Below are 26,392 nucleotides of genomic sequence, written 5' to 3'. Positions count from 1 at the left end.
TATGAACTGCGGGGTAATCCTGCACCCTCGACTAGAATGAGGGACCACCTGGTGTGAGTAGTGAGAGACTTATCTGGAATGCTATTATGTAATCATGACTATATTCACTTTAAGTATGATTCACGTGTCCTATTGGGAGTCTCACTTTGTGCCATTTTGTTAAAGTTTTATATTTGTGATTTTGGGAGGGATGTAGTGTTGCGCTTGTTACGCAACAAGTGCGGGCACTACCATTAAAATAAAAAAAACTGGAGGGTTTCACACACACACCCCTGCCCAGTTGCTATTGTTCAAGTGACCCTGGGTCACGTGAGTTGTAATAAAAGGGGCGTTGACGGTGGGCGCCGTCTCTTGGGACCCTGAGTAACACGGAGGACATGCTAACCGTCAAGAGCCTGAAACACCAAAAGAAACGTGTTGCATCAATTATTAATGTGCGTGCACCACGAAGCACCGCACAACATAACATACATGTCCAACATGGATCTGCAGCTCTCTTATCTGCCTTTGAGGTCCCCTCTGCTGGTACATTGAGCATTTCTCAAGTTAGGATCCATAACAAGGCTCTTTCGGCTTTAGTTATGTTTCACTCCTCGTGCAATTCAGTTTGTGCTCCTTGAGCGCCATACCTCAGCAAGGTACACAAATGCACACAGTACACGTGAAGTTGTTGGGCCTTGGCAGTGCCGTGCATTTCAGGTATACACTGGATCTGGGAGGTAAGAGAAGAGAGGGAAATAGAGAGGAAAAAGGACAAGGAGGCACATGGTGGCGGGAAGAAGAGCGTTAGACAAAGTGGTAGAGGGCAAAGGGAGCCGGATGAAAGGGTGCGCAATATAGAATTGGAGATGACCTGGCACCAAAATGTCCAGCTATGATTGCATGTTTTGTTACTGATAACTAGTGGTTAATTTGTAAATAAAAACTTGCTGGTGTCCAATGCTCACCTTAGAAACACGTGGCTGCTGCATATCAATGTGCGAGCAAAGAACACAGAGGCAGCATAATCCTAACTTCCGCCCCCCGGGCCTCTTTGATCCATTTACAACCACTTTCTGTCCCTTCAACTCACTCGTGGAGCTTTCTGCTCTCCCTTTGAGACGCTTTTCCGACTTTCTTTGTTCCTTCTTTCTCATGTGTCTTTTGTTCACAGTAATTGACTGATGCCGAAAATAAGTGCTGGCTCTCAAAAATATGTGCCAGTGCTCCCCACCAGCTCAAATTAGGCACTGCTGATAACACTGGTGGTGACCATTTTAGTGTGACTGTCTCTTTCTGACAGGAACAATGCGACAGAGTAGCCATCTTATAGTCAGGCTTCACACACAATTATTGACCAAAGGGCTGATTTAGAGCTTGGCGCATGTGCACACTGAATAGTAAACCCACAATATCGGTAGGGCAGAATACGGATGACAAACTATTGAAAAAAAAATATTGACAGATAAGAACGTCTAGATTTTCCATTCCTAGCTCAATTTATGAAATATCTTCAAAGTACTTCCCTATATGCACTTACATTTCGATAGTTTGTCCATGGATATTCATGGACTGATTGGGTACTCTGTCACAAATGCAACAGAGTACCCTGCCTGCCGAACTGTCATTTAGAGACACGCAGACCATAAGTTTTCCATTTTTAGAGAGCTTGTTGGTTCCGTCATTGGAAAGCTTACTCAGACCACTTGACATAGTAAAGCCGTCACACTGCTTGCTCAATTTAGAGTACACTGTGGGATAGTTTTCTTTCTGTCTGTCGCCTCCAGAAATAGCCTGGCACAGAGGGACAGGTTTAAAAACAACAACCATCTCCCCACACACTGTGGGAGAAAGATACAAGGTGGGCTTGGGGGTAGGGGAGGCCATTAGTTTTTTCCCCAGATGCAATCTCCCCCTATGGGACTTTAGTTCTGAAAAACGAAAAAGCTAAACGTTTGGGAAATGGCCGTTGAAACTGACGGCAGCCAACCACCAAACATTTTGCATCTTGAAGCATCAGTCGTCTGTACTGACCCACAAAGGGTGGCCCCTTTCTTCTTTTCAGACAATATTACATCTCACCACGAGTGAAAACCTGCCTTCCTGCAAATATGCTGATGTTAAAGAAAAGGAAGAGGATTATAAAACACACTAGCAGCAGCTCATTTCAACGGACAGCCCCCCACCAATGCACACCACCACAAGCACCATTTTAAAGGTAAACATAATATTTTCACTATAAAACTAAGTAAGTGATTCACAATAGGACAATGTGTGCCCAAAATACTTAAATCATCTGTAAATAAATGATTTGCTCATAAGTATAAAGCATGAAATTCACATGCTATAAAAGTGGAAATCACATTTGTAAATGTAAACTACACATACCTTAAGTATGGTCAGACAATGTAAATAATAGTTCACAACAGTGGGATTTCAAATCTGGTTTCTTGTTTAGAAAACATAAGCACAAGAGTTGCTTAATGTTTAGTTTGATTTAATGGCGCTTGTGCCGTCGGTGGCAAATGATTATATACACTACACAAGAAGGGACTAGCGGGTTGGTCTATAGAACTCCTTTGCGACTGGTTAAGAAAATAACGAATCAGCAATCGTGTTTACTTTTCATAGTTGCTTATTCATTGTCTGCTTACACCACTGGTTCTGGTAGCACAGACGTTTTGCACCGAGGGCAGCTTGAGGCAAGTATTTCTAACGATAGTTGTGTGGCACATATCAATGCATGGTTGACCCATGGTAAAATTCTGCTTTTTAAATCAGGGCCGGGTGTATTACACCCCTCCTAATATCACAATGATTAAATACAGGCAGGTTCTGGGTGGTAAAGTATTAAAAAAAAAAACTTGTCTGAGGGTTGCTATTCTTGTTGCCAATCGCAAAAACAGTTAACTTGTATGAAAGCTGAAACACGAAAAAGGTATCATAAACAACAGGCGCCCATAATTTAATTGGAAGCGCAGTTACTGTCGACGCTGATGCCCATGCTATTTGGGTGGTACAGGCTCTTACAAAGTGTTGTCCGCCAGAGTTTTGGCAGTTCTTGTTTTGTTTTGTAATGGTTTTTATCAAACTTTATTGATCGGATGCTGCCAGACCATGATCAAATCTAAAAAAAAAAAAAAACGTTAACTAAAACAAAAATGTTTTTTTGCGCCAAAAAAAAGTACAAATTACCATAGTACTCCCTGACACAGACGCGAACTACTTTGTGTGTGGATGTGCTCCTTTTGAAAGGGCAGCGTGCCATAACTCATAGTGAAGTCAGCAAATGGCTATGTGGGCTGACATTTCCCCTTGATGCATGCTGGAGTGGGTGGAAGAAAAATGTGATTGAAAGTCACAGACCAATAAATGAAAACTGGCTGAAGATCCCTGTCTTATCAATTGTTTCCCTTCTCAATAAAAATCAACATTTTTAGAAATCCGGGATAAGCGTCTCCAAAAAGAATCTCACTCGTATCTAAATATATCGGTTTGAAAGGAACAACCTTTCTTTTGAAGAGTGTGCCTTTTCTCGATATGATGTCGTACCTTGGCTTTCCGATAAACCGAGTCACAGAATGGCATTTGTGCAAACGATTTTGCTTATGGAGCACATTATGACTTGAAGCATATGTGCATATTGTTCCTCATTCAGGGTATTCTGTCTGTTTTTGTGTGAATTATATGTTAACTTTAAACAGTTTAATATTTTCTCTGTGTGTTGTAGCAGCTCCTGCTTGGGCAGACATATTGTACAAGTACTTGACTTGTTTCACCATGGAATTTAATTTCATTGCATTTTGAACATTCTTCTCATGTTGTGGTATTAGCATTAATATAGCAATCACCTATAACAGGTTTGCTTTGTTGCCTATTTTGAGTAATTGCACACTTGCTGTTAAGCTCATTTGTCCTGCTCGCTTTTGAGCTGAGATGTTTTGCAGGTTTACTTGATCATCTTTCGATTGTTTGGGCATTTGTTCCTGATTTTCTGCATTCCTAGCTTCACCTTTAGGTCACACGTACTTTGGATAACATCAGAATCCTGAATTGCATTTCAGGTCTTATCTATGGTCAGTCGGGGCATTATCCTTCAAAGTCAAGGAGTGAAGTACTTTAGCCTGTTACTTAATCTGTTTTCTCAGGTGTGAAAGTACCATCTACCAACAGTCCCATGCTCCTCTGAACTACAGACCTTTGATATTCAGTGTCTTCACAACTGGGCTCATTCCACTGCTAATTCAATTTGTGTAAGATAGGCCTTGTTCTGAAACGTTATCAAAACGCATCTAACTCATCTAGGTTAATCAATTGATTGACTCTACCAAATAATGTTTTTCTCTTTTCTTTTTTTATGCCTTAGTAATTGTAACAGGGTTCAGCTTTAAAGGTGCTTAAGTTTGAGCTATACCAAACAATAATATCAAATCAATAACTTAGGTGCCATGGAGGGGTCGCCACAACAAAAATATGCCTCCTGGGCTTCAGGGGCCTATTAGTGGAAATAGAAAGTACATGGATTGAAATTGGAACTCAGTTGATCCTGATATCGACAGCTTTCATACAGCCATCTTTTAAGTCTCTAGCACTCAAGGAAGTTTTATGTACCATTCTCTCACAAGCAAAGAAAACAGATAATGAACCTTCGAGAGACAAAAAATAATTTCCTTTGGCGGAACAGTAGCAAATGGCAAGAACGTTTTTGAGGGGGACACCTGGAGTTCCATTTTTTACCCCAATGATTCTTCTTCTGACTCTTATACCTTACTTTTATATGATTCTGTACGATTTTATAGTTACACACTGTAGGATTTTTAGCCACTTTCTATTATATTATGAATATCAAAGACTGTGTGATGTCACTTCTTTTGAAGAAATCATGAGCTAGACGTCAATTGATCATTTGTTCTGATGTCAGTTGAGTCTAAGGGGGTGTGCATGTGTTAGAATACGATTTCACCTTTGGAATTCCACATTTATCGTTGGGCCAATTTCAGGATTAATCTAGGAAGATTAATCTCAGGGCAATTTATATTGGGTCTGTTTTTTCGGTTTTTGCATTAGCAACTAAGGGGCAGATGTAAGAAAAGTGGCATTGCACCCAGTGCAGCGCCACTTTTCTTGCACCCTTAGCGCCCCCTACCACCACCATGTGTGTGCTGTATTCAAAATATGGCGCATCATGACGTAGGGTAGAGGGCAATAGCATCAACATTTTGGCGCTAACCCTGAACAGTACATTGGGGCCCTTTATAAATAATGGTGTGCCCCCATCTAACGCCTGCTCTGAGCAGGCGTTAAAATTGCAGCAAAAAATGGCGCAAATAAATCTTTTAGATTTCTTGGGGCCATTTTTTCACCCCCCCTCCCCCTAACTGGGGAACACCCCCCTTGCATACATTATTCCTGGCACAGTCATAATGTGGAACAAGGGGTTTCAGAGTGGCACAATGCATGCATTGCGCCACTTGGTAAATCTGATGCTGCGATTTTGGCCTCGCTGGACCACATTAGCATTAAAAAAATGATGCTAATGTGGCGCAAGGAGGTGCTTGGCCTCTTAAATCTAGGCATAAATTTCGCACTACTTCTGTGGTCTGATGACTTGCCTAGAGTAATCAAGCTCCCAGGTATACCAGAGTGCAGATATCTTAACGTACATAGAATGAGACATTAAAGGAGTGTCGATGTTTACCTTTAGTTGGGGGAAACAGTATAGGACAGAGGTTAGGAGGATGATGTGGTGTCAGAGGCTTAAGAATCTGTTAGGAAGTTCAGATTACTGTGTACAATATCAATGGAGAAGATTGTGAATTAACTGGACATGTTACTAGGATTACTTCAGCTGTTCACAGTGGGCATGTCAAAATTGGAGGAGACAAAAGGTGATGACAGAGTGGTCGGTTGAGTCTATGTTTTTCAGGGGCATGCCGGGTGAGATTGGTTGTGCAGCAGTGGATGAGAGCCAGGATGTTGCTTTTGATGTCTCGTTAAAGTGAGACATATTGACAAGCTTTCTTCATGGCTTAATTATCTGGGAGGTTGCTGTTGCCTAAAGATATTGTTTACATAGCCAGACAAGACTATGGTGATGGTTTTGGGCATTACTGAGCTGAAGTGTAGGTTGGATGCTGGTGCATGGTAGATAAGGTGATGGTCTGTGTTTGCTGAGAGAGGGTGTGGCAGGAATGGAGTTTTAAGGAGCAAGAAGATGATGGTTGCTGAAACTGCAGGGTCATTGTGACCAGTTGGCAACAATAACGTATGTTCTGCCGAACAAAGTGCTGGCTGCTGTAATTTTGTTGAACCTTTCATTTTAAGGATATTGGTGGAGATGGAAGAGAGCCATTTGTTCTGAGCAGGATGTCATTGAGGTTGTGTGTGGTGGTATCTGGTACGTCACCAGGATGGTGGACTGAAATGTGACTGCTGATCAGCATAAAGTGCAGTTTTTTGATCTGTGTTTTTGCTTTGTGATAGGCTAGGTAGGATGTTGATGAGTTTGTTGGTATTTGCTGTACATGGCTGTTGTGAATTGTTTGAGTGTTTGCGTGTGTGAACAAGGAGCACATGTTGTTCAGTAGTGATGTGAAGTATGGAATACTTAAGTTTAATTAGGACCAAAGGTGTCCTGTTTTGGCAGAAGCTGTCTCACATTGTTTCCTAGGCTTGGTTCCCACATTCCATGTTTCAAAAATGTATCAGAAGGTGGGTGTAAATTTCCTGAATACTGTCGGAAGATTTATCTAGACAACTGCATGTCCGACTTACTTGCTAGAATGATCAAAGTCTCTAATAAAAATTAGTAACATATTTTAATGTTTTCCATTGGTCCAGGTAGGGTTTCAAATAATTAAGCCTTGTGGCCACACTGTTAGAGCCATGAATTGTTGTATCAGAGGCGTGAATTTGGAAGTTGCAAACTATTTAAATATACAATTTGGAAATTGATGATTTTAAAATGTCCCAGGTAAAAGCCCTAGAAAACAGGGCTTGATACAATGAAATCCCTGAAATATGAAGGACTCTCCTTGAGGCTGTTGATTAAAACCTCATTGGTAAATTGATACCACAGCACCTGAAGCTTATATTCCGTGTAGTGGTTGTAATAATTTAATACAGGTAACAGAGGAAAACACGTGGAGATTATTGTATGGGCTACCACCAAACACCCCTATAAATGTAATTAGGCTGGATGTAGGGCTAATGTTGGTAAATTGTACTGTTTTACAGTGTTTCCACATATAACAATAGACACAAGGTTATTATGATCAGACCTGTATTTGAGAGTAGGGTAAACATATATTTAGTAGTAGACTGTATGTAGTTAGTAAACTGGTTTAGGAGCTATTGTCTGATTGTTAGTTCTTTTTCATTTTGATTTGTTTCATACCTGGCTTAAAACATGAAAGAGAGCAAGATGCCACTCTGCATAGAGTAGGATCGTTCTCAGTTGATAAAACTCTTGATGAGAGAAAATTGTCAGAATCTGAGAATATTTACTCTCCTTAATAGATATCTTTCGAAAATCATTCATTTTGAGGAGAACAACAATATCTGAACATTATGTATGTTTACCAAAAGGATCCAGCTCAACTCTGTATTGAAAGGCAACAATTACTATGTTGATTGGTTCACAACCATTTGGTGTGGATTTGGATGTAAGCATCATCAAGCAGCGAATAACGTGTGTTCGCACTCCAACATGGATGGGAAAAGGGCACTGTCTCTAACTGCACTATTTCTGCCTATATAAGCTTTATTTTCTTAATTTAGACAGGATGTGAGACAGTGCATTCAGCCTAAGTGTTTCACTCCATCCAAAACTTTTCAAGGCTTGATTATTGTATCTAATGAATGTATACTTTCACTAAACATTATCAAAGGTTATTAATACTGTCTTTGCTTATTCATTTTCACGTGCTCTTTATTTGTATTACTGTTTCAGTAGGTAGTACTAAATACGTGTTCTGTTTGGAAAGTACGTCACAATATTTCAATGAATTGTCATGAGAATACCTCTGTAGTCTTAGAAGGCTCATATGCAAAATCAAATGACCATTTCTCTGTAGAAGCAGGAATGAGTGTTAACTTCAGTTTTGGATGAGACTTGGTCCATGAACTAAATCAAAGGAAAAATAGGGGCGTGGCCAGCCATCATAGCCGAGTGAAACTAATCCACTGAGCTCCTCCGCATTTAACAAAGATACCGGAGTGGCAGGCCCAGTGGAATACCCTTGAAGCACAGAAAGGAGTTATGTTCCAGAGGTGGTAGCCGCAACACTTTAGCGGCTGGAATCACAGGCAGCCCTCAGCTCCAGCAACGGGGGGTCGCGCCCGCCACTACCCACTCAATGGAAAGGCCGGTTAGTGAGAGCGCGGCGCTCCAGACGGATTTGTGCAACATGTTTTCCCTCACCCCGGCATCCTCAACAAAGTGACATTACCTGGGGGGGCGCTGCATGGTGCTTTTCTCCCCTTTTGTCTCTCTTTAGAAACTCGACCACCTAGGCTTGTCCTTAAGAGCTTAAGATGTCGGCTGCAAGTGTGCTCCGATCGGGGAAAAAGGCCTGAAATACTCCACCACCTGTACCGGGCAGCCTTGGAGGCCCGCCAGACTCCATGAGAGGAGCTCCCATGCAAAGTGAAGAGATGGGCCAATACTCCTCACATCTATAAAATTCTTCAGGCTCCCTAGACTGTGTCCTTCCTCTGAGCCTAATTTGCCACTTCCACACAGGCACTCATAAAAGTAGCACCCTCTCCTTGTTACCTGGGGATTCTGAGAAACACCAGTCTACTCAAGTTGGAAAACACTCCAAACGACGAGAGTGCTGACACCTGAGGAGAACTCACCCTGCCCAATAAAATAACAGGCCACAAAGATTCTCAAAGTTGCAGACACCAAGGGGCATATTTATACTCCGTTTGCGCCAAATTTGCGTCGTTTTTTTTACGCAAATTCGGCGCAAAACTAACACCATATTTATACTTTGGCGTTAGACGCGTCTAGCGCCAAAGCATGAGTAAAGAGCGTCATTTTTTTGCGTGAACGCCTTCCTTGCGTTAATGAGATGCAAGGTAGGCGTTCCCGTCCAAAAAAATGACAGCGACGCAAATGCGTCGTATTTATACTCCCGGGCAAAAATCACGCCCGGGAGTGGGCGGGGCAAAAAACCCCGCATTTGCGCCTCTTTTTAACGCCTGGGTCAGGGCAGGCGTTAAGGGACCTGTGGGCTCAAAATGAGCCCACAGCTGCCCTCCCATGCCCCCAGGGACCCCCCTGCCACCCTTGCCCACCCCAGGAGGACACCCAAGGATGGAGGAACCCACCCCAGGGACATTCAGGTAAGTTCAGGTAAGTATATATATTTTTTTTTTTATATTTTTTTTTTGGCATAGGGGGGCCTGATTTGTGCCCCCCTACATGCCACAATGCCCAATGACCATGCCCAGGGGACATAAGTCCCCTGGGCATGGCCATTGGGCAAGGGGGCATGACTCCTGTCTTTACTAAGACAGGAGTCATGTAAATGGCGTCTGGGCGTCGTTAAAAATGGCGCAAATCGGGTGGAGGCGATTTTTTTGCGTCAACCTGACTTGCACCATTTTTAAGACGCCCTAACGCCATTTTTCCCTACGCCGGCGCTGCCTGGTGTACGTGGTTTTTTTCCACGCACACCAGGCAGCGCCGGTCTGCTAGCGCCGGCTAACGCCATTCAATAAATACGGCGCCCGCATGGCGCTTCAGAATGGCGTTAGCCGGCGCAAAAATTTTTGACGCTAAACTGCGTTAGGGCAGTTTAGCGTCAAAAAGTATAAATACGGGCCCAACATTCTACCACAGATACCCTACTACACGACGATAGCCCACCAAAGTGAAGACAAAGCTGCTATAAGCAACTCCTTGCCAACATACTGTGCCCCACACATTAGCACCTCACGCTTTGTTTTCCCTGGCATTAAGTCTATGAATCCTGGTTGGTAACCTACATGCCGCCTAAATAAAAACAGCACAACAGGATGTCCAGCTACTTTTACTCCAGGAATTCAAGAAAGAACTTCAGGAGGAATTGAAGTCTGATATGGCCAACTCTCTAGACACTTTTCAATCCGATCTCACATCCAGACTCACAATGCTACAACAGGACGTTGACTCAGAGGGGGTGCGTACGCTGGACTTAAAAACAAAATGCCACTCCCTAGAACAACATCTGGGGAAAATGGAGGAACCTACCCTTTAAATTCAGGAACATCTGCAAACTACTCTCTTGAAATGTGAAGATCACGAAAACCACTCCAGAAGAGAAAATACAAGCCTCATTCTCACAGAATTTATTCTAGGCTGGACTATATCTTTATCAGCCAATCTCTTACACGCTCCATATTGACAGCAGAAATCCACCCTATAGCCCTCTCTGACCATGCCATAGTAACATTAACCCTGGGGTGGTCCCTCTCCAATTCTAAATATTTCAGATGGGTCATTCCCAGTCTGTTAACATGAGTTTGTTTATTTAGAGACGGACTGTGTAAAACCATCAGAGACTTCTTCAATCTGAATGATCCCCAAGAAACCAACTTCACTATCAATTGGGATGCCTTTAAGGCAATTATTAGAGGGAGGTGCATATCACTAATGTCCACCCTATTTAAGCAAAAAACCCAAGAACAATTGACTATGGAGAGGGACCTAATGTTAGCTGAACAGGCCTAAAAAGAATCCCCTTCTCTACGAGCACAGCTGAAGGTCACAGCTGTCACAGAGAAATTTAACGCAATCTATACAAAAAGAGCAGAGTTCACCATGCTCCGACTCAAACATGGGACATACTCACAAGGAAATGAGTTGGGAACAAGGCTAGCACATCAGTTACGAGTAAAACAGGAAAAATTATTTGTAAGTCATATAAACATAGAAAATGGAGAAATAGCAAAGACAGAACTAGAAAAAGTGAATGCATTCAGGGACTTTTACAAATGCCTTTGTACAGCCGACACCCTGGAGATAATGAACCAATTATAATATCTCCAAGACATTACTCTCCCACAAATCACGAGGACCAAAATGAAGCTCTAAGTGGCTTCATTGAGGAAGATGATGTGCAAACAGCTATAGCCTCCCTCAAACTACATAAATCACCCAGGCCAGATGGCTTCACGGCCAAATTTTACAAAACTTTCAGCTCAGACCTGGCAACACACTTAACTAAACTGTTCAACCATATCGCTTCTGGATGTGGAGTCAGACATCCAGTGAGTGAAGCCTTAATATCGGTTCTCCCCTATTGCCCCTCTTACAGACCCATCACCCTTCACAATTAAGATGCCAAATTACATACCCGCTACTCGACTAGAGGAAGTTTTGCCAAAATTGATCCACCTGAATCACTCTGGGTTTATCAGGAGGAGGCAAACCCATGACTCCCTACAAAGGGTAATCCATTTAGTGGAAATGGCCACTAAAAACACTTCCCTGCAGTGTTGGCAACACTAGACGCTGAAAAAGCGTTCAACCATGTAGACTGGACCTTCCTCTTCCAGACCATGAGACACTTTGGTACAGGCCAACTACACCACTCCTACTTCCCATGTCTTGGTAAATGGAGTAAGCTCAAAAAAAGAGAGGAGTCCATGCCAGGGGTGTCCGCCCTCTCCCTCTCCTGTTCCTTCTTATTATGGAGCCTTGGGCAGCAAAGGTGCAATAGGAGCAGGAGATAAAGAGTATACCCTTTGGATTCCTTAGCCACAAGATATACTGATTTGCTGATGATGTTTTATTATCACTAATGTCACCAGCAACCTCACTTTTTACCCTGCAGTGAGAGCTAGCTAGATTCGAGTAAGTGGCAGGGTATCGGGTCATATCTCCTCAACTTAACCCTCCCTTCCACCGAGATTAAAGAAATGGGCTTTAACACTCCATTTCAATGGGTATAAAAAGAAATTACCTACCTGGCATTAAAATTACTCCTCAAAGTTCAGACGTATATAAGGCTAACTACCCCCCATTGCTCCGGCAACTTAAGAAAGATCTTACACAATTGGCACCATTATACCTATCATGGCTCGGACATATGCACGGCATCCAGATGATGGTATTAACTCAATTCTTATATCTATTTCAGAGTCTCCCGATCTCAGTAGAGAGAGATCTTTTCTCAAAACTTGAATCACTTTTGATTACATTTATTTGGCAATATCTCAGAGCCAGACTTCCATATAAAGTGCTCTGACTACCTAGAGCTGAAGGAGGACTCACTCTTACAGACATTCTACTATATTACAAAGCGGCACAATTGAGAGTAATCAGAATGATCCCTCCGAGAGTCAGACAAACATTGGCCCCATAAGGATCGTACCATAACAGACTGTTGCATGTGGGACCTTTGTGGAAGCCTAAAGCGGACCAACCTCCTAACGCATATTTAGGCACACCCACAAAAACGACCCTTGATTCTAGGATGGAGTAAATCAAACAGGGCCTGGGCTAAGTTCCCCTCTCCATTTACACCAATCCATGTTAACCCTGCCTTTCCCCAGGCACTCTCCCAGGGACCCTTTGATCGATGGAGAACAGGAGGTTGTCTCATGATATCAGATCTATTTCATGGGTGGGGCATTCTCACCTTTGAAAACTATCAATGGAACTTTGGGCTTCCCTCTTCAGAGAGATACCACTACACACAACTACGGCATTGGGTCCTCCAACCAGAGATTAGGGAAGCAGCCACAAGGGACATCTCCCAAGTTGAAAAGTTGGTCAGGGACACAAGGGAAGTGAAAGGGGTAATCAAATTTCTATATGTTTTTCTGATGGGCACTACTCCCAACACCCAACCTCGGCATATGGAATTCTGGTCCTCCCAATTGGGGGAGACAATTTAAAACGAACAACGGCAACGTCTATGGCAGGACATACCTGGGTTTAACCACACTATGGGGATGAGGGAGGCCCATTACAAAATCCTGTTTGATTGGTACCTCTACCCCACAAAACTCAAAAGAATATTTTCCAATACCACAGATGCTTGTTGGAGGGGATGCAGTTTGCTGTGTGATTTCCGCCACATTTGGTGGGACTGCCCCATGATTCGCCCATACTGGTCTGAAATCCTGCAGCAAATTAAAGAGCTATTGGGGTATCCCATACCAGCCACAATAGGATTCGCCTACTGGGACTTCACGGCAAGACTCTCAAATGTCAAGCCTCCATTGACCGCTCAATCCTATGGTTATGCTTAGGTGCCACAAAACTGACACTAGCAGCAGTATGGAAAAAGCCAACAACTCCCTCAGTGGCACGCCAGGCTTTGGCAGGCCCTAACTATGGAAGGCTTGGAAGATATACTCAGGGACAACTTCAAAAACATTGAATACACTTGGGGTCCTCTAGTGTCCTTTCTATCCACAGACCTCCCACTCAGTGCATGCCCAACACATACTCAGGCACTCTTTCAGATATAACCTCATTGGCACGTCAGGGAGGGGAGGGAACCTCAGGTTGAAGGAGGGGACCATAGTCCATAGGATTACACTTGCAATATATATATTTGGTTCTGATTATATATCACTCATGGTTTTAGTTTCATCTTTCTCTTTATTTTCTCCTTTTTTTAAATTGTTTTCTACAATTCTAAAGGAGGTGAGATAAGGCAGTGCAAAAATCGACTAAGCTATAGGACACAAAGTCACAGGATTGCTCTGTGTCATTGGACGACTCAGTGTAATATGTAAACTGTGTAATCTTTTAGCACTAGAACCACAATGCTGAAATCAATTTAAGTATACTGCTACCACTGCCAATGTTTACACTTGAAAATTCAATAAAGAAAGTTTGACTAAAAGTAAAATATAACAATTCACTGAAGTACTATGTAAGGAGTGTTATGGAGCTGATACTAACAAAAGATATACAAAGGAGTGCGACTGCATGCAGTCACTCTTAAACACAGGAAATCATACTGGGTCATATTCTCAAAAAGAGAAAGCAATTTGCACTCGCACGTTTCCGACCTCATATGTGTGCGGAATTCTGACACTGTGGAATATACAAACGTTTTTCATACTTACACATGGACATAATTTTGAGACTCGTGCCCTTTGTGTTCAGTTGGCCATTTTTGGAGGACGTGCCATTAATATACTATTAGAAAAGAGTTTCTTGTGTGAGAAAGGAAGTTAAAGTTTCTTTTGTGTTTTGTAGAGTTTTAAAATTATAAATCACATTGATGTAATATGTAAAATTGCTTTATAGTTTATTAACTGTATAAATATGTCATGCTTTAATTCGTGTGTGCTTTAAACATCTGATTAGAATAGTGTATGGTTTGAAACAAATCAGTTCAATACTAAAATAAATGTTACGACTTTGTGGTGGGCTTCTGGCTACAATCCCTAAGGCAATTTCATTTAAAAAAGTGGAAACCGGATATTGCTTCTTGTCAATACATTTTATTACATTTTTCCACCTGCGCGTTAACGCCCTCTTCTTCCCACCAACAGTCGTATCAAGAGCAATGTGGATGGCAAGTATCTTCTCGACGGAGTCCCCTTCAGCTGCTGCAACCCAAGCTCGCCCAGGCCGTGCATCCAGCACCAGCTAACGAACAACTCTGCTCACTACAGTTATGAATACCAGACCGAGGAGCTGAACCTGTGGAACCGGGGCTGCAGGGAGGCGCTGCTGCACTACTACACCAGCATGATGAGCTCAGTGGGAGTCCTTGTCTTGTTCATCTGGATCCTTGAGGTGAGTCTTTACGTATGCAACTGCACCAGGCAGCAATCAAAATGGCATTGGAGCCTCCACTGTACGTGACTCAAGGCTAGCCCCTGACGTACTGGCAATTAAAGTGTTAGATGCACGCACTTCCGTCAATGCGAAGAAACAATAGGTTTTTTTTTCTAAGAAATATTTAAGGGTGACTTCGAGCAATAGTGGAGATTTTCTTTGCCTTGGTGAAAGAAAGTCTTGATTTTATTAAACACACGGAGGCGAGTATTATGCTATCTTCTCTTGCTTTAATTTGAATAGCAGCCAAGAAAAAAAACTACAACTCCGAGCAAACCTGGCTGGGAACCTACTCAAAACATGTCATACAGATACAACCAATCAGAATAACAGGTGAGTATAAACATCTTGAGTGAGAGCAACAAGTCCTCTTTTCTTGCAGAGCAGTTAATCCACTCTGAATAAAGGAACAATCAAAAGTAAAATAATACATGCCAACAGAATCGAAAATAAGGCTTCAAAACAATATATGATATTAACAGTCTTATCATCAAAGTCTGGATGAAGTAAGGAATGATGGAAGTCTTGAAGTAGAGACCTCTTCTGCACAAAAGAAGGTATGCCAGTCGGAGCATCATGATGTGGTGAAGGAAAACCTCTAAGACGTCTGGTTGGTAGAGGTAGATGGACCTGCTGAAACAAAGGGAGGGTTAAAAGAAGGAAAAGTGGTGGGATAATACTCGCCTCCGTGTGTTTAAAAAAATCAAGACTTTCTTTCACCAAGGCTAAGAAAATCTCCATTTTATTACAAACACGGAGGCTCCTATTATGCTAGTTCAAAGCATAGAAATCACTGAATTTGCCACATGAGAAACAGGCTTACAATAAAAAGTTCTAAAAGTTGAGACATTTGACCAATCTGCCAATTTGAGAATGTCAACCAAACTCAATCCTGCCCAAAAGTCCTTGGAAGCCATAGCTCCCCTAGTGGAATGAGCCCCAAAAAGGGAAATGTCAATGCCAGCCAAGTTCATAATCCATTTCACCCAATGGGCCAAAGTAGTGGACGAGACAGGATTGTGAGGGGACCTAAAGGAGACGAGGAGTTGAGTTTCGGAAGGCTTTCTCAAATCTTGTGTTCTTGATATGTATTCTTTCAAACAAGTTCCTACGCATATATTAGCATGACCAGGGAAGTACGGGTAAAAAACTGACATTAGGTTAGTCTTTGTTCTTCTTCGAACCTGAAAGAAAACACCTTGAGGAGTATATTGTACAGAAGTTACGTCCAACGCTCTAACGTCAGAAAGACATTTGAGAGAAACTAGGCAGAGGAGAATGGTAAGTTTAGCAGATAGAAATTTTAGAGATAGAAGAGATTTAGATTGCTGAGAAAGAAGAAACTGTAAGATCACATTGACATCCCACATAGAATTATACTTAGGTAAAGGAGGTTTGGCAAAACGTACTGCCTTTAACAGTCGACAAATCAGAGGATGTTCACCAATTGGCTTGTTGTTGACTCGATCATGTTCTGCGGAAATCGCTGACCTGTACATGTTCACCGTTCTATATGCTTTGCCCTGGGCTGCCAGGGAGGCTAAGAAATTAACGATAAGAACTACATCCGCTGAAAAGGGATCGGCACCCCTGACCTGACACCAACTATGCCAGACTGACCAGGATGACTTGTAGGCTTTAGCTGTGCCAGGAGCCCAGGCCTGACGGATGAAGCTAGCAGCTTCTTGCGAAATTCCTGGGGTTCTCCAGGCAGACCCGAAACCATCCATGTGACTAGCTGAAGTGAATGGTTGAGTATCAGATCGTGAGGTTGTCCCTGGGGATTCAATAAAAGAGAGGGAAAGAGAGGAAGAAGAACAGGGAAGTCTACCAGTAATTCAAGAGCTGAAGGGAACCAGGGCTGTCCCTGCCAAAAGGGGGTAATTAATAAGATTCTGGTGGATTGACGGCGGACCTGCGCCAAAACTCTGGAGATCATAATGAAGGGAGGGAAAGCGTAATTTGTTTGGTTGGACCAGTCCTGTTGAAAGGCATTGGTAGCCAACGCTTGAGGGTCCGGTCGCCAACTGTAGAATTGAGGGATTTGAGAGCTCAAACGAGAGGCAAAGAGATCGATAGAGAAGGGACCGAAGCTGGAAGAAAGATTTTTGAAGATAGGAGGGTGAAGACGCCAATCGCTGGAGTCTTGAAGATACCTGGAGCACCAATCTGCAATTGTGTTCATATTTCCCAGAAGGTATTCCGCTCGTAGGGAAATTTGATTTTGAAGACAAAATTCCCACAGACTTTTTGCTAACTCGGTGAGGGGTTTCGACCGAGTACCTCCTAGGTGATTTATATACCGAACCGCCGAAAAGTTGTCCATCCGGAGGAGAATAGAACAACTTACCTTGTCTTTGGCGAAGGTTTGGATCGCAAAGGAACCTGCAAGAATCTCTAAACAATTTATGTGCAGAGATGACTCCTCTCTTGACCATAAGCCTCCAGTTGAGAACTTAGCGCATCTTGCGCCCCAACCAGTCCGACTTGCATCGGATTCTAAGACAAGATCTGGTGCTGTAGAGAAAATTGCCCGGCCATTCCATGCGTCCAGGTGGTCGAGCCACCATTGGCGTTCGATCCGAGACTCGTGATCTAGTGAAACTAGATCCTCGTATCCGAAACCTTCGCGAAGATGGCAAATTTTTAATTGCTGAAGCACTCGATAATGAAGAGGGCCTGGAAATATGGCCTGAATAGATGAGGCAAGAAGACCGATTATCCGCGCTAGACCTTTGATCGTAAGTTGTGACTTGTTGAGAACCGACCGTATTTCCTTCTTTTTATGGGAAATCTTTTGAGCTGGAAGATGAAGAGTAGCCTTGATTGACGGAATCTATGAGAAACCCCAAAAACTCAATTTGACGGGACAGAATAAGGTCGGATTTGTCTCTGTTGATAAGAAAACCTAGGTTCTGAAGGAGGGGAACAAACTTGCCTAAGTGTTGTATTAGTATAGATTCGTCCTGATGTAAAATGAGAAAATCGTCTAGGTAGACTATGATCCTGACCCCTTGCGCTCTCAAGTGCGTCACCACTGGTTTTAAAACCTTGGTGAAACACCAAGGAGCTGAAGAGAGACCAAAAGGAAGACATGTGAAGCAATAAAATTGGTCCTTCCATTGAAACTGAAGAAATTTTCTGAAGGACTGATGAATAGGGATGGAAAGATAAGCATCTTGTAGGTCCAAACGAACCATCCAATCGTCTGTCAATAACGAATCCCGAAGATGGAGAATAGTTTCCATCTTGAAATGGTGATAAACTACAAATTTATTGAAAAATTTCAGGTTTATAACTGGACGAAATTTTTTGTTCTTTTTTTGAACTAGAAATAGCGTACTGGTGAACCCTGAAGGGTGAGGGGAGCATGACTCTATTGCTTGCTTGAGAATGAGAGAATGAATCTCGTGAGAGAGCAGACTGTCTTGTTGTTTGGAAAACATTAAGGGTTTTGGAACACAATGTTGGATTGGGGTGGAATAGAGCTCTATACAATAACCTGAAACTGTCTGCAAAACCCATGGGTCTGTTGTTAACATCTGCCAGTTTGTCAGAAATAATGCTGTCCGACCTCCCACTGACAATGGACCACAAATAGGAGCGCTTACCTGAATTTTGTGTGCCTTTGGATCTGAAGCCACGTCTGAAGGAACGATACCGCTGTGGGTAGAACTGTGGCTTGAATTCCTGTTGATAGGAAGTGGAACCTCTGGTCTGGTTGACTGCACCCCTGTGGGTGTATCGGCCGACAAAGTGACTCCTGCCTTTGCCGGCTCTTCCAAAAACAGGTGAATGAAAAATCTTCTGCATGGAAGACTGCGCTTTGTCCATAGAAGTAAAAGTTTGTACACATTTACTAAGCTCCTTGATAAAGGAGTCCCCAAACAGCAGACCGTTGGCTTCAGGACCCATTTCTTTGGAAGCGAGGCTGTTGAGTTTAGGGTCAATCTTCAGTAAAAGGCTTTTGCGTCTTTCCTGCGCCATAGAAGCGTTTGTGTTGCCAAGGAGGCAAATCGCTCTTTGGGCCCAATTAGAAAGGATAATCAGGTCAACTTTCTTGCCCTCCATTCTGGCTTCTTCGGCCAAATCCAAAATTCTCGTGAGAGGACCAGAGAGATCCAGCAACCTGTCCTGCAGTTGGTCCAGGCCCTGTCTACCCCTTTCTTGGGGTCCTTTCCAAACTTGGTAAAGAACATCAGCATATTGGGATCAGTAACAGGAGTGGCTGTAATATTGTTGGGGAGGGAGGGTCTGGGGCATTCCGATTTGAGTCTATTACGCACTAACTTATCCAAAGGTTGCCGTAAATTTCTTGAGACATATGCTGCCACATGATCACAGGGAGTCCATTCGGTGGAGTTAGGGTGACGGATAAGCGACGGATCAAACATCGGTTGACCCGCAAAATCCAATAAAGAATTATTACTTTCATTTGATTTAGATGACTCTCCCAATAAATTTAGAGAAGTTTTACACCTCTTCTCCACAGGCCCTGACCAGATCATTATGTCTGGATCATCCATATCCATGTCAGTATCACCCATGTCGTCGTCTGTATCTTCCAGGTTAGTGATTTGAATGGGGAAGGTGGCATTGGAGGAAGTGGACGGTTGGTTAGAAACATTTTTTAACGGAGAGTCCGAATTAATGGCGATATTGTCTGCTTTTCTTTTCTAAATCCTCCTTAAACTGTTGAGCCTCTTCATCTTCAGAATTTTTTTCAATTATGAGTAAAATGGAAACTTGTAAAAAAAAAATTACTTAAATAACAATGTAAAAAATGAGGGATGAGTAGATGAAGGGTTAAAATATCCTCGATACAGAACCAGGAAGTGGGTGTCTGTGAGGAAAATTAAGGTTAAGTCTGAGCTGAACAAGGGAAAAAAATCTGTCAGCCGGTGCAGCTGACGGCAGAATAAACAAATAAGAAGGGCTTTCAAAGCTTGAAATGGTCGCGCTTGACTGAGCGTGACCGAGGAGGGAGAACAGCTGATAAAACAGCTGATCCTCTCGGCGAAAGAAAAGAAGCTCACCGCTATTGAGAAACCTGATAATAGCGGTCGCGCTTGATAAAGTGTGACCGCGGTGAAGGGAGAGCTGTGAGGAAACAGCTGAACCTTGACGCGCTGTGCCAGCAAGCGCTGAACTGTCAAAACGCTGCCGTCGCACAGCGCGCGCCGCGGGAGTTCGCTTTAGAATGCCAGGATAAAGGCTTATAAATAAAGTAAAACAAACGAACTGAAGAATTCTAAGAACAAGCAGTTAACATATAGACTGTGGCTAAAGTAAAAACGTAAATAAAACGGCAATATAAGTATAATAAATCTACATAATGACATGAACAAGAAAGATGGTACTTATCTTGACTGCGAGCAGCAAGAAAAGAGGACTTGTTGCTCTCAGTCAAGATGTTTATACTCACTTGTTATTCTGATTGGTTGTATCTGTATGACATGTTTTGAGTAGTTTCCCAGCCAGGTTTTCTGGGAGTTGTAGTTTTTTTCTTGGCTGCTATTCAAATTAAAGCAAGAGAAGATAGCATAATAGGAGCCTCTGTGTTTGTAATAAAATCACCTTTATGATACGTTATTTAAATAATGCAGAAGGGAGACAAATACATCTGGTAAACATTAACTGCAGCTGTGCTTCTGGTTAAGTATTGATAGTGCTAAGAATACCTGTCTGTGCCTTATAGTGTGTGCACACATTCCATAGTGTCTGCTGCAATTTGCAAATCAGTAGGAGCTCACAGTTCGCTCAGTGGTCATTAACAAGTGTCTTTTTTCGATTTTATATGATATATATGACGTAAAGTTAAAAGATAACTCCATACCATCCCTGAGCTTTAATTTAAGAACCTAATGGATGCGGTAATTTGTAATCCTTGCTCACTCCAGTTTATCCGATTGAATTAAAACACTTGAAAACAGAGATTTGTACACCCAGATCTGAAGTCAGTTAATAGAGGCCGAGTCCATTTTAGTGGAAAGCACACATCCCATAAAGATGAAAATGTTGGGGGACTTTGTCTTTTTTGATGGATTTCCATTTGCTTTTCTCAGAAACGTCTGTGCCGCTGAATATTTTTCATTTCAATTAGTAAAGTCATAGGCAGGGGTCGAGTTCTAGGATGCCAGGCGATAGGAATTATCAAGCTATTTGGGTGTAGGCAGTTTAGAAGTACTCTGCTTCAGGCAGGGGCGGTGTTCGGAAAATTAAGACGTTTACAGTATGGGAAGGAATGTTGAATCCAGGGTTTAGAAATGAGGGTTCATATGCTAGATTATAGGTGGGGCAAGGGTACTAGGGTTCAGGTGGTAGGCCGGAGAATGACAGTCTAGATACGGATAAAGTTGAGGCAAAGTCAAGGTAAAGACAAATATAGTCGTGGGGGAAGAGGGCAAGAACTGGCCGGGGTGCAGCAAGAGGGGTGAATTTACTAAGAAAAAAGAGTAGATAGGCTGGTGGAAGGCGATTGCCTTTTCTCTCTAAGGTTTTGGTGATCGGACCAGCCTTCATCGTAATGTCCAGGTTCTCAGCCATGGCTGGAAGACATTAGAGGAGCTTATATAAGGGTGTACTTTCTAAACAGGGTTTAACTACTTCTTTATTACATAATGTTTTCTCTGCACATCACACACCCCTTGCCAAAAAAGAAATATCAAATTTCAACTTTATGAAATTTATGTCTAACTTAAACCACAGCGGCAACTATTCCCACTATAGATAAGGTTACTTTCTCCTGCAGTCTACCTGAGCTAACAATCTTTTCACTAGCTGTGCATTTCAATCAAGACTTTGCCATACCCTGAAACTGACAGTCTATCCACCAGTGGGATGAGGTGCAATATTTTGGTCAAATCTCATTCGTGAGACAGTCTGGTTCTTTTAGACAAGATTATTTTAACTCCACACAATAACGTTCTTGAAATCAAGCTCCACTCTTCCCCAAATGATCGAAATTCCATCTTCTTTGATTTCAAAGGGTCATTTCCCTTGCCACTCACATAACACTTTGGGGGTGATTATGACCTTGGCGGACGGCGGAGGCCGTCCGCCAAGGTACCGCCGCCAAATGACCGCACCGCGGTCAAAAGACCGCGGCGGCCATTCAGACATTTCCTCTGGGCCGGCGGGCGCTCTCCAAAAGAGTGCCCGCCGGCCCAGAGGAAATGCCCCTGCAACGAGGACGCCGGCTCAGAATTGAGCCGGCGTAGTTGCAGGGGTGCGACGGGTGCAGTTTGCACCCGTCGCGTATTTCAGTGTCTGCATTGCAGACACTGAAATACACAGTGGGGCCCTCTTACGGGGGCCCCTGCAGTGCCCATGCCATTGGCATGGGCACTGCAGGGGCCCCCAGGGGCCCCGCGGCACCCCCTACCGCCATCCTGTTCCTGGCAGGAGACCCGCCAGGAACAGGATGGCGGTAGGGGGTGTCAGAATCCCCATGGCGGCGGAGCACGCTCCGCCGCCATGTAGGATTCCCCCGAGCAGCGGGAAGTCGGCGGGAGACCGCCAACTTTCCGCTTCTGACTGCGGCTGAACCGCCGCGGTCAGAATGCTCGTGGGAGCACCGCCAGCCTGTTAGCGGTGCTCCCGTGGTCGGTGGCCCTGGCGGCCACCGGCCGCCAGGGTCAGAATGACCCCCTTTGTCTGTGGGATAGCACAGAACTCCTTCATCCTTCATTTATCTTTGGCACCCCCCTGCACGGAGAGTGGATTTCTGCTTTACTTCTTTCGGGGAACTAAGAATGCCTTGCAATCCACCACAACATTTATCACATCTGGCCTAAAGACTACAGCATTTATATTCCTTTATGCCACCTCAGAATGTTAGGGTATAGAATTGAAAGTCTTAGTTGGACATGTATGTGCTCATTGTCGTCCCATTGGTTTCCAACTTCCTTTAAACATCCAACACAAAATCATGTCTTCCTTAGACCAAAATATTATCAATGAAAAGTTATTATCAATAAAAAGTCATTAACAATGAAAAGTCGTACAAATCAATTGCCGAAATACTGCACTCAGAAGTGAATGTCCAGCATTGGTTATGAATGGACTGTCCTCTGGCTAGCATGAGTGCACCATACTCTGTGTCAACTGTAGAAACAAGCAGTTATAGTCCACGGAATCTCCAAAGTGATACTGATAGCTACAAATGCATACTGCATGACTGCAGGCTGCTGTGACACAGATGTGTGGTGGACTCTCTCCTTTGTTAAAAAAAATAGCATGACTGCAAATGAACAATGGTATCCTAAATTGCTAAACTGCTGATGAGGGAATCTGACATGATGACTCAAGACATCTGCGAAATACCAAACTATCACCTCGTTGGCCTCATAGACCTCTTGCATAGAAGCATGGCCTTTGAAGCCAGTCTTGTAAACCTCTAAACCATACACTCCAGCAGTGGTGACATTCAATGACCAGAATATTCATGGCAACTCAACCAATGCTGAGAAAGTAAAAGCCTGTACATTCTTGCAGCAGGAAAATGATTATGGTACTGTTGCGCCACACATCATTTGCTGTCCACACCAATGGCAGTACATTCACCCCACCTTCCTTCATACCTGGAGATTAGACACACCTCAATTGTGATCAGCTAAAATCTGAGAGTACACACACTGTCACAGGGTGCACACCATTCAAGGCAGATGTTGCTCAAAGCTGACAATAGTACAGGAAAATAGCAGACAACCCCAAGCATGTGCCCTCATGGCAGGTCCCATCAACTTCCAGTGTTCCAGCGTGCTAGCTCCCACTACTACCACATGAAACACATAAATCATCTTCCAGAAAGCGGCAGGAAGACAGCTTGGGTTTAGGATTCACTACTCAATTGTGTATTACTAAATTGTTGTAAAAGTGCTCAAAGGGAAGTTAAAGACGATGAAGCTAGATATAATGATTACGTTAGATTATTTTAGGCACAGGTGCATTAACAACGCAAACTGAACCAGATTTGTGCTTGCATGCTTAAAGAAAAATAAACTAGACTGTTGGTACACATTTTATTGATGTCCATTAAGACCATGTAATTTAATTGACCTTATGATTGTAATTGATATTTTATTATGTCTATACAATAAAAATGTATTTACTTAAAAAAAAATAGGAAAGCTTCTCCCATGGGTCATATGCTGTTGGGTCTGACATCTGCCTGCACAATCACCAGGCCCATCGGCATATGTAGTTCTCAACACTTAAGTTTCAACTGACCATACCTAGACCATCATTTGCAGATTGTTGAGTGTGTAAGATATTGTGCTAATTATAAAGAAAGTGGGTTTCTGTGGGGTTACCAAAATTTATGTATTTAGATGAAAGTGGAATTGCTACATCAAATAGATGATGTCATTTTTCGGCGGGGGAAAGTCATGGCACCCTGACTGCACATTTTTAAATGTGAAACACAGAACAACTGTTCCTAGTGGTATCCCGATTAAGGGCTAGAGGTAAAAAGCATTTTTTGGTCTCAAACTCTGATGTAGAGTTTGCAACAGAAACAATACTTATTGCAATGTGCTAAACCCAGTTCAGAAATCTCTAACTTTGTACTGACTTCTAAAGGTGATTTAGAAATGTATGGAGTATTGCTATTTGGAAGAGATTTGTTGTAGGTGACCCTTCCTTCCAAATAGTGTTTATTATAAATATGTGTCAAGAGGTTAGGACAGAAATAGTGGTTGTAAACCATTCTAAAGTTGCTGACCCCAAGTTGGGGTGGTAACCCATTTGCAAAAGGGAACGCACCCCATCTGACCTTTTTCTCTTTGTGAATGTTAAAAAAAAAGTTTTGGGGGGAATAGGCATTAGTCATCAGGACAACATCAAACTTTCAAACATTTAAAAAAAAAAACTTTTCTTTTTAAAAGCAGCCTATTTTCCTTAAAGGAAAGTGGGATGCATTAAAAAAGTTTGCTTTATTTAAATGTAATCACAGACATGGTGGTCTTCTGCCTCAGTAGGCCACCATCCCCGTGATGACCTCCAATCACAGTTTGTTGCAATTTGTGACTTATCTCATTAATATTCAAGGACCAACGACGATTCAACATTTTATGAACTGACCTATTAGTAAATAGTTGGTTCTTAAAAATCTTAACTGGTCACAAGAATACTGGTCTCTATTTGTAGTCCAGTATTTTGAAACCAGGGATTCATACATCTTACCCTTAATTCTGCAATTGCTATAACATCCAAATTATTGGTTGCCGTAATGCAATTATTGGAATCATGGTATGATCACAAATAGCCATACTCTCAGTTTGAGGATCTTAATGTCTGCTAGAACGTTTCCACGGTGTACACTAAAACTGGGGTCAATGTTGATATTTATCATAGAGCTGCACTTTTTTATGATCAGTAGCAATGGAGGTCCAAGTTTTCTTGCTGTATATATGTATGTCTAGCATGTTAGCATTTACTAACCTTATAATTTGAACGAGTCATGGGTGGCCAGGTCTTTTTAATAACAAAGTAACTTGGCAGAAGTTTTATATATTCAGTGATGTTTAGAAATGTTTCAATAGTTCTATCAGCTCTTTTTATACATAACTGAAGACTGACGTTTGCTAATGTGAAAACGCTTGCAAATGAATCATTCTGATCCTGTGGCTTTCCACTATAAAGAAAAACTTCCTCCACAAACTAACTTAAATCCTGTTAACTCAAGCCATCTGTGGAAACGTCTAGGCTTTTTCAAATAAGTACATTCTTCACCTCACTACTCCTTTATCAAATAAGATGAGCATCCACAAATGTTGTGAGCACTTAAATTCCCCAAAGGCCTGTACATGAAATGGTAGCACTGATTGACTGTTAAGCTTTTCTTAACAGTTATATGTGCTAACTGCATCATTTCCAGTAACTGCTATATATTATACAGCCACATGTCAATGATGGAGATTGTTATGGTGCTCCAAATCAAAAGAACCACCTATTTTGCTGTCTTCCCCCACCTTGGATGTGCATCCCAACAACGTCCTCCTTGGACATTTGGCCAATGTAGTACACGTTGCATGCTCCAGCATCTATAGGATTTCATCTGAAACATGGTTACTACATGGCAATCCAAAACAAGATGTGGGATCGACACAGTAGCTTTATAGTCTCTACAGCATTAATTAATTTGTGTACAATCTGTAGCGTGTAGTTGCTCAATGGTTTAGTGCCATCTATACATTATGTTTTAGATTGTTTTAGACCCTTGCACATGTGTGGCAACAATATTTATCCTAGTGCCTATGTCTTGCACTGTCGCTCATCTAAATGGACACCCAGGTCCCTTTCCTACTGCTCCTAAAATTTAATCTGCAAGGGATTCTCTGTGCGGTTAGGATGTTATATAAATGCAACATGGCCTTAGAATATCGTTCCTGCTCCAAAAGGAACTTCTCAAAGGAAGTCAGATGCCTAAAGGCCCCACTTTCACCTTTCCATTGCACTATGTCTGCCTCAGGCACCCAATAATACTCCTTGAGCTGCTCAAACAGCCTGAATGTGCATTTCAAGAACATGTCTCCCACCTTAAGGCACCTACCCTTCTTTCACTTCATTAATTGATCTTGGACCAATCCTAAGGAGAAATCCTGCTTACCACCG

At 42.6% G+C, this 26,392-nt stretch overlaps 1 protein-coding gene across 1 annotated transcript in view; it reads left to right on the top strand.

Annotated features, from left to right (window-relative positions):
- The window catches only part of PRPH2 (peripherin 2), a 139,851-nt gene that overhangs the window by 44,527 nt on the left and 68,932 nt on the right, over positions 1–26,392 (top strand). The window contains exon 2 of the mRNA XM_069233966.1: positions 14,488–14,734. Within this exon, the coding sequence (XP_069090067.1) occupies positions 14,488–14,734 (247 nt within the window). The remainder of the gene's footprint in view (positions 1–14,487; positions 14,735–26,392) is intronic.

The sequence above is a fragment of the Pleurodeles waltl genome, chromosome 5 (genome assembly GCF_031143425.1).
Source record: "Pleurodeles waltl isolate 20211129_DDA chromosome 5, aPleWal1.hap1.20221129, whole genome shotgun sequence".
In the NCBI taxonomy this organism is placed as follows: Eukaryota; Metazoa; Chordata; class Amphibia; order Caudata; family Salamandridae; genus Pleurodeles; species Pleurodeles waltl.
Note: the sequence above shows the minus strand (reverse complement) of the source record. Positions and strands in the feature narration are given on the sequence as shown.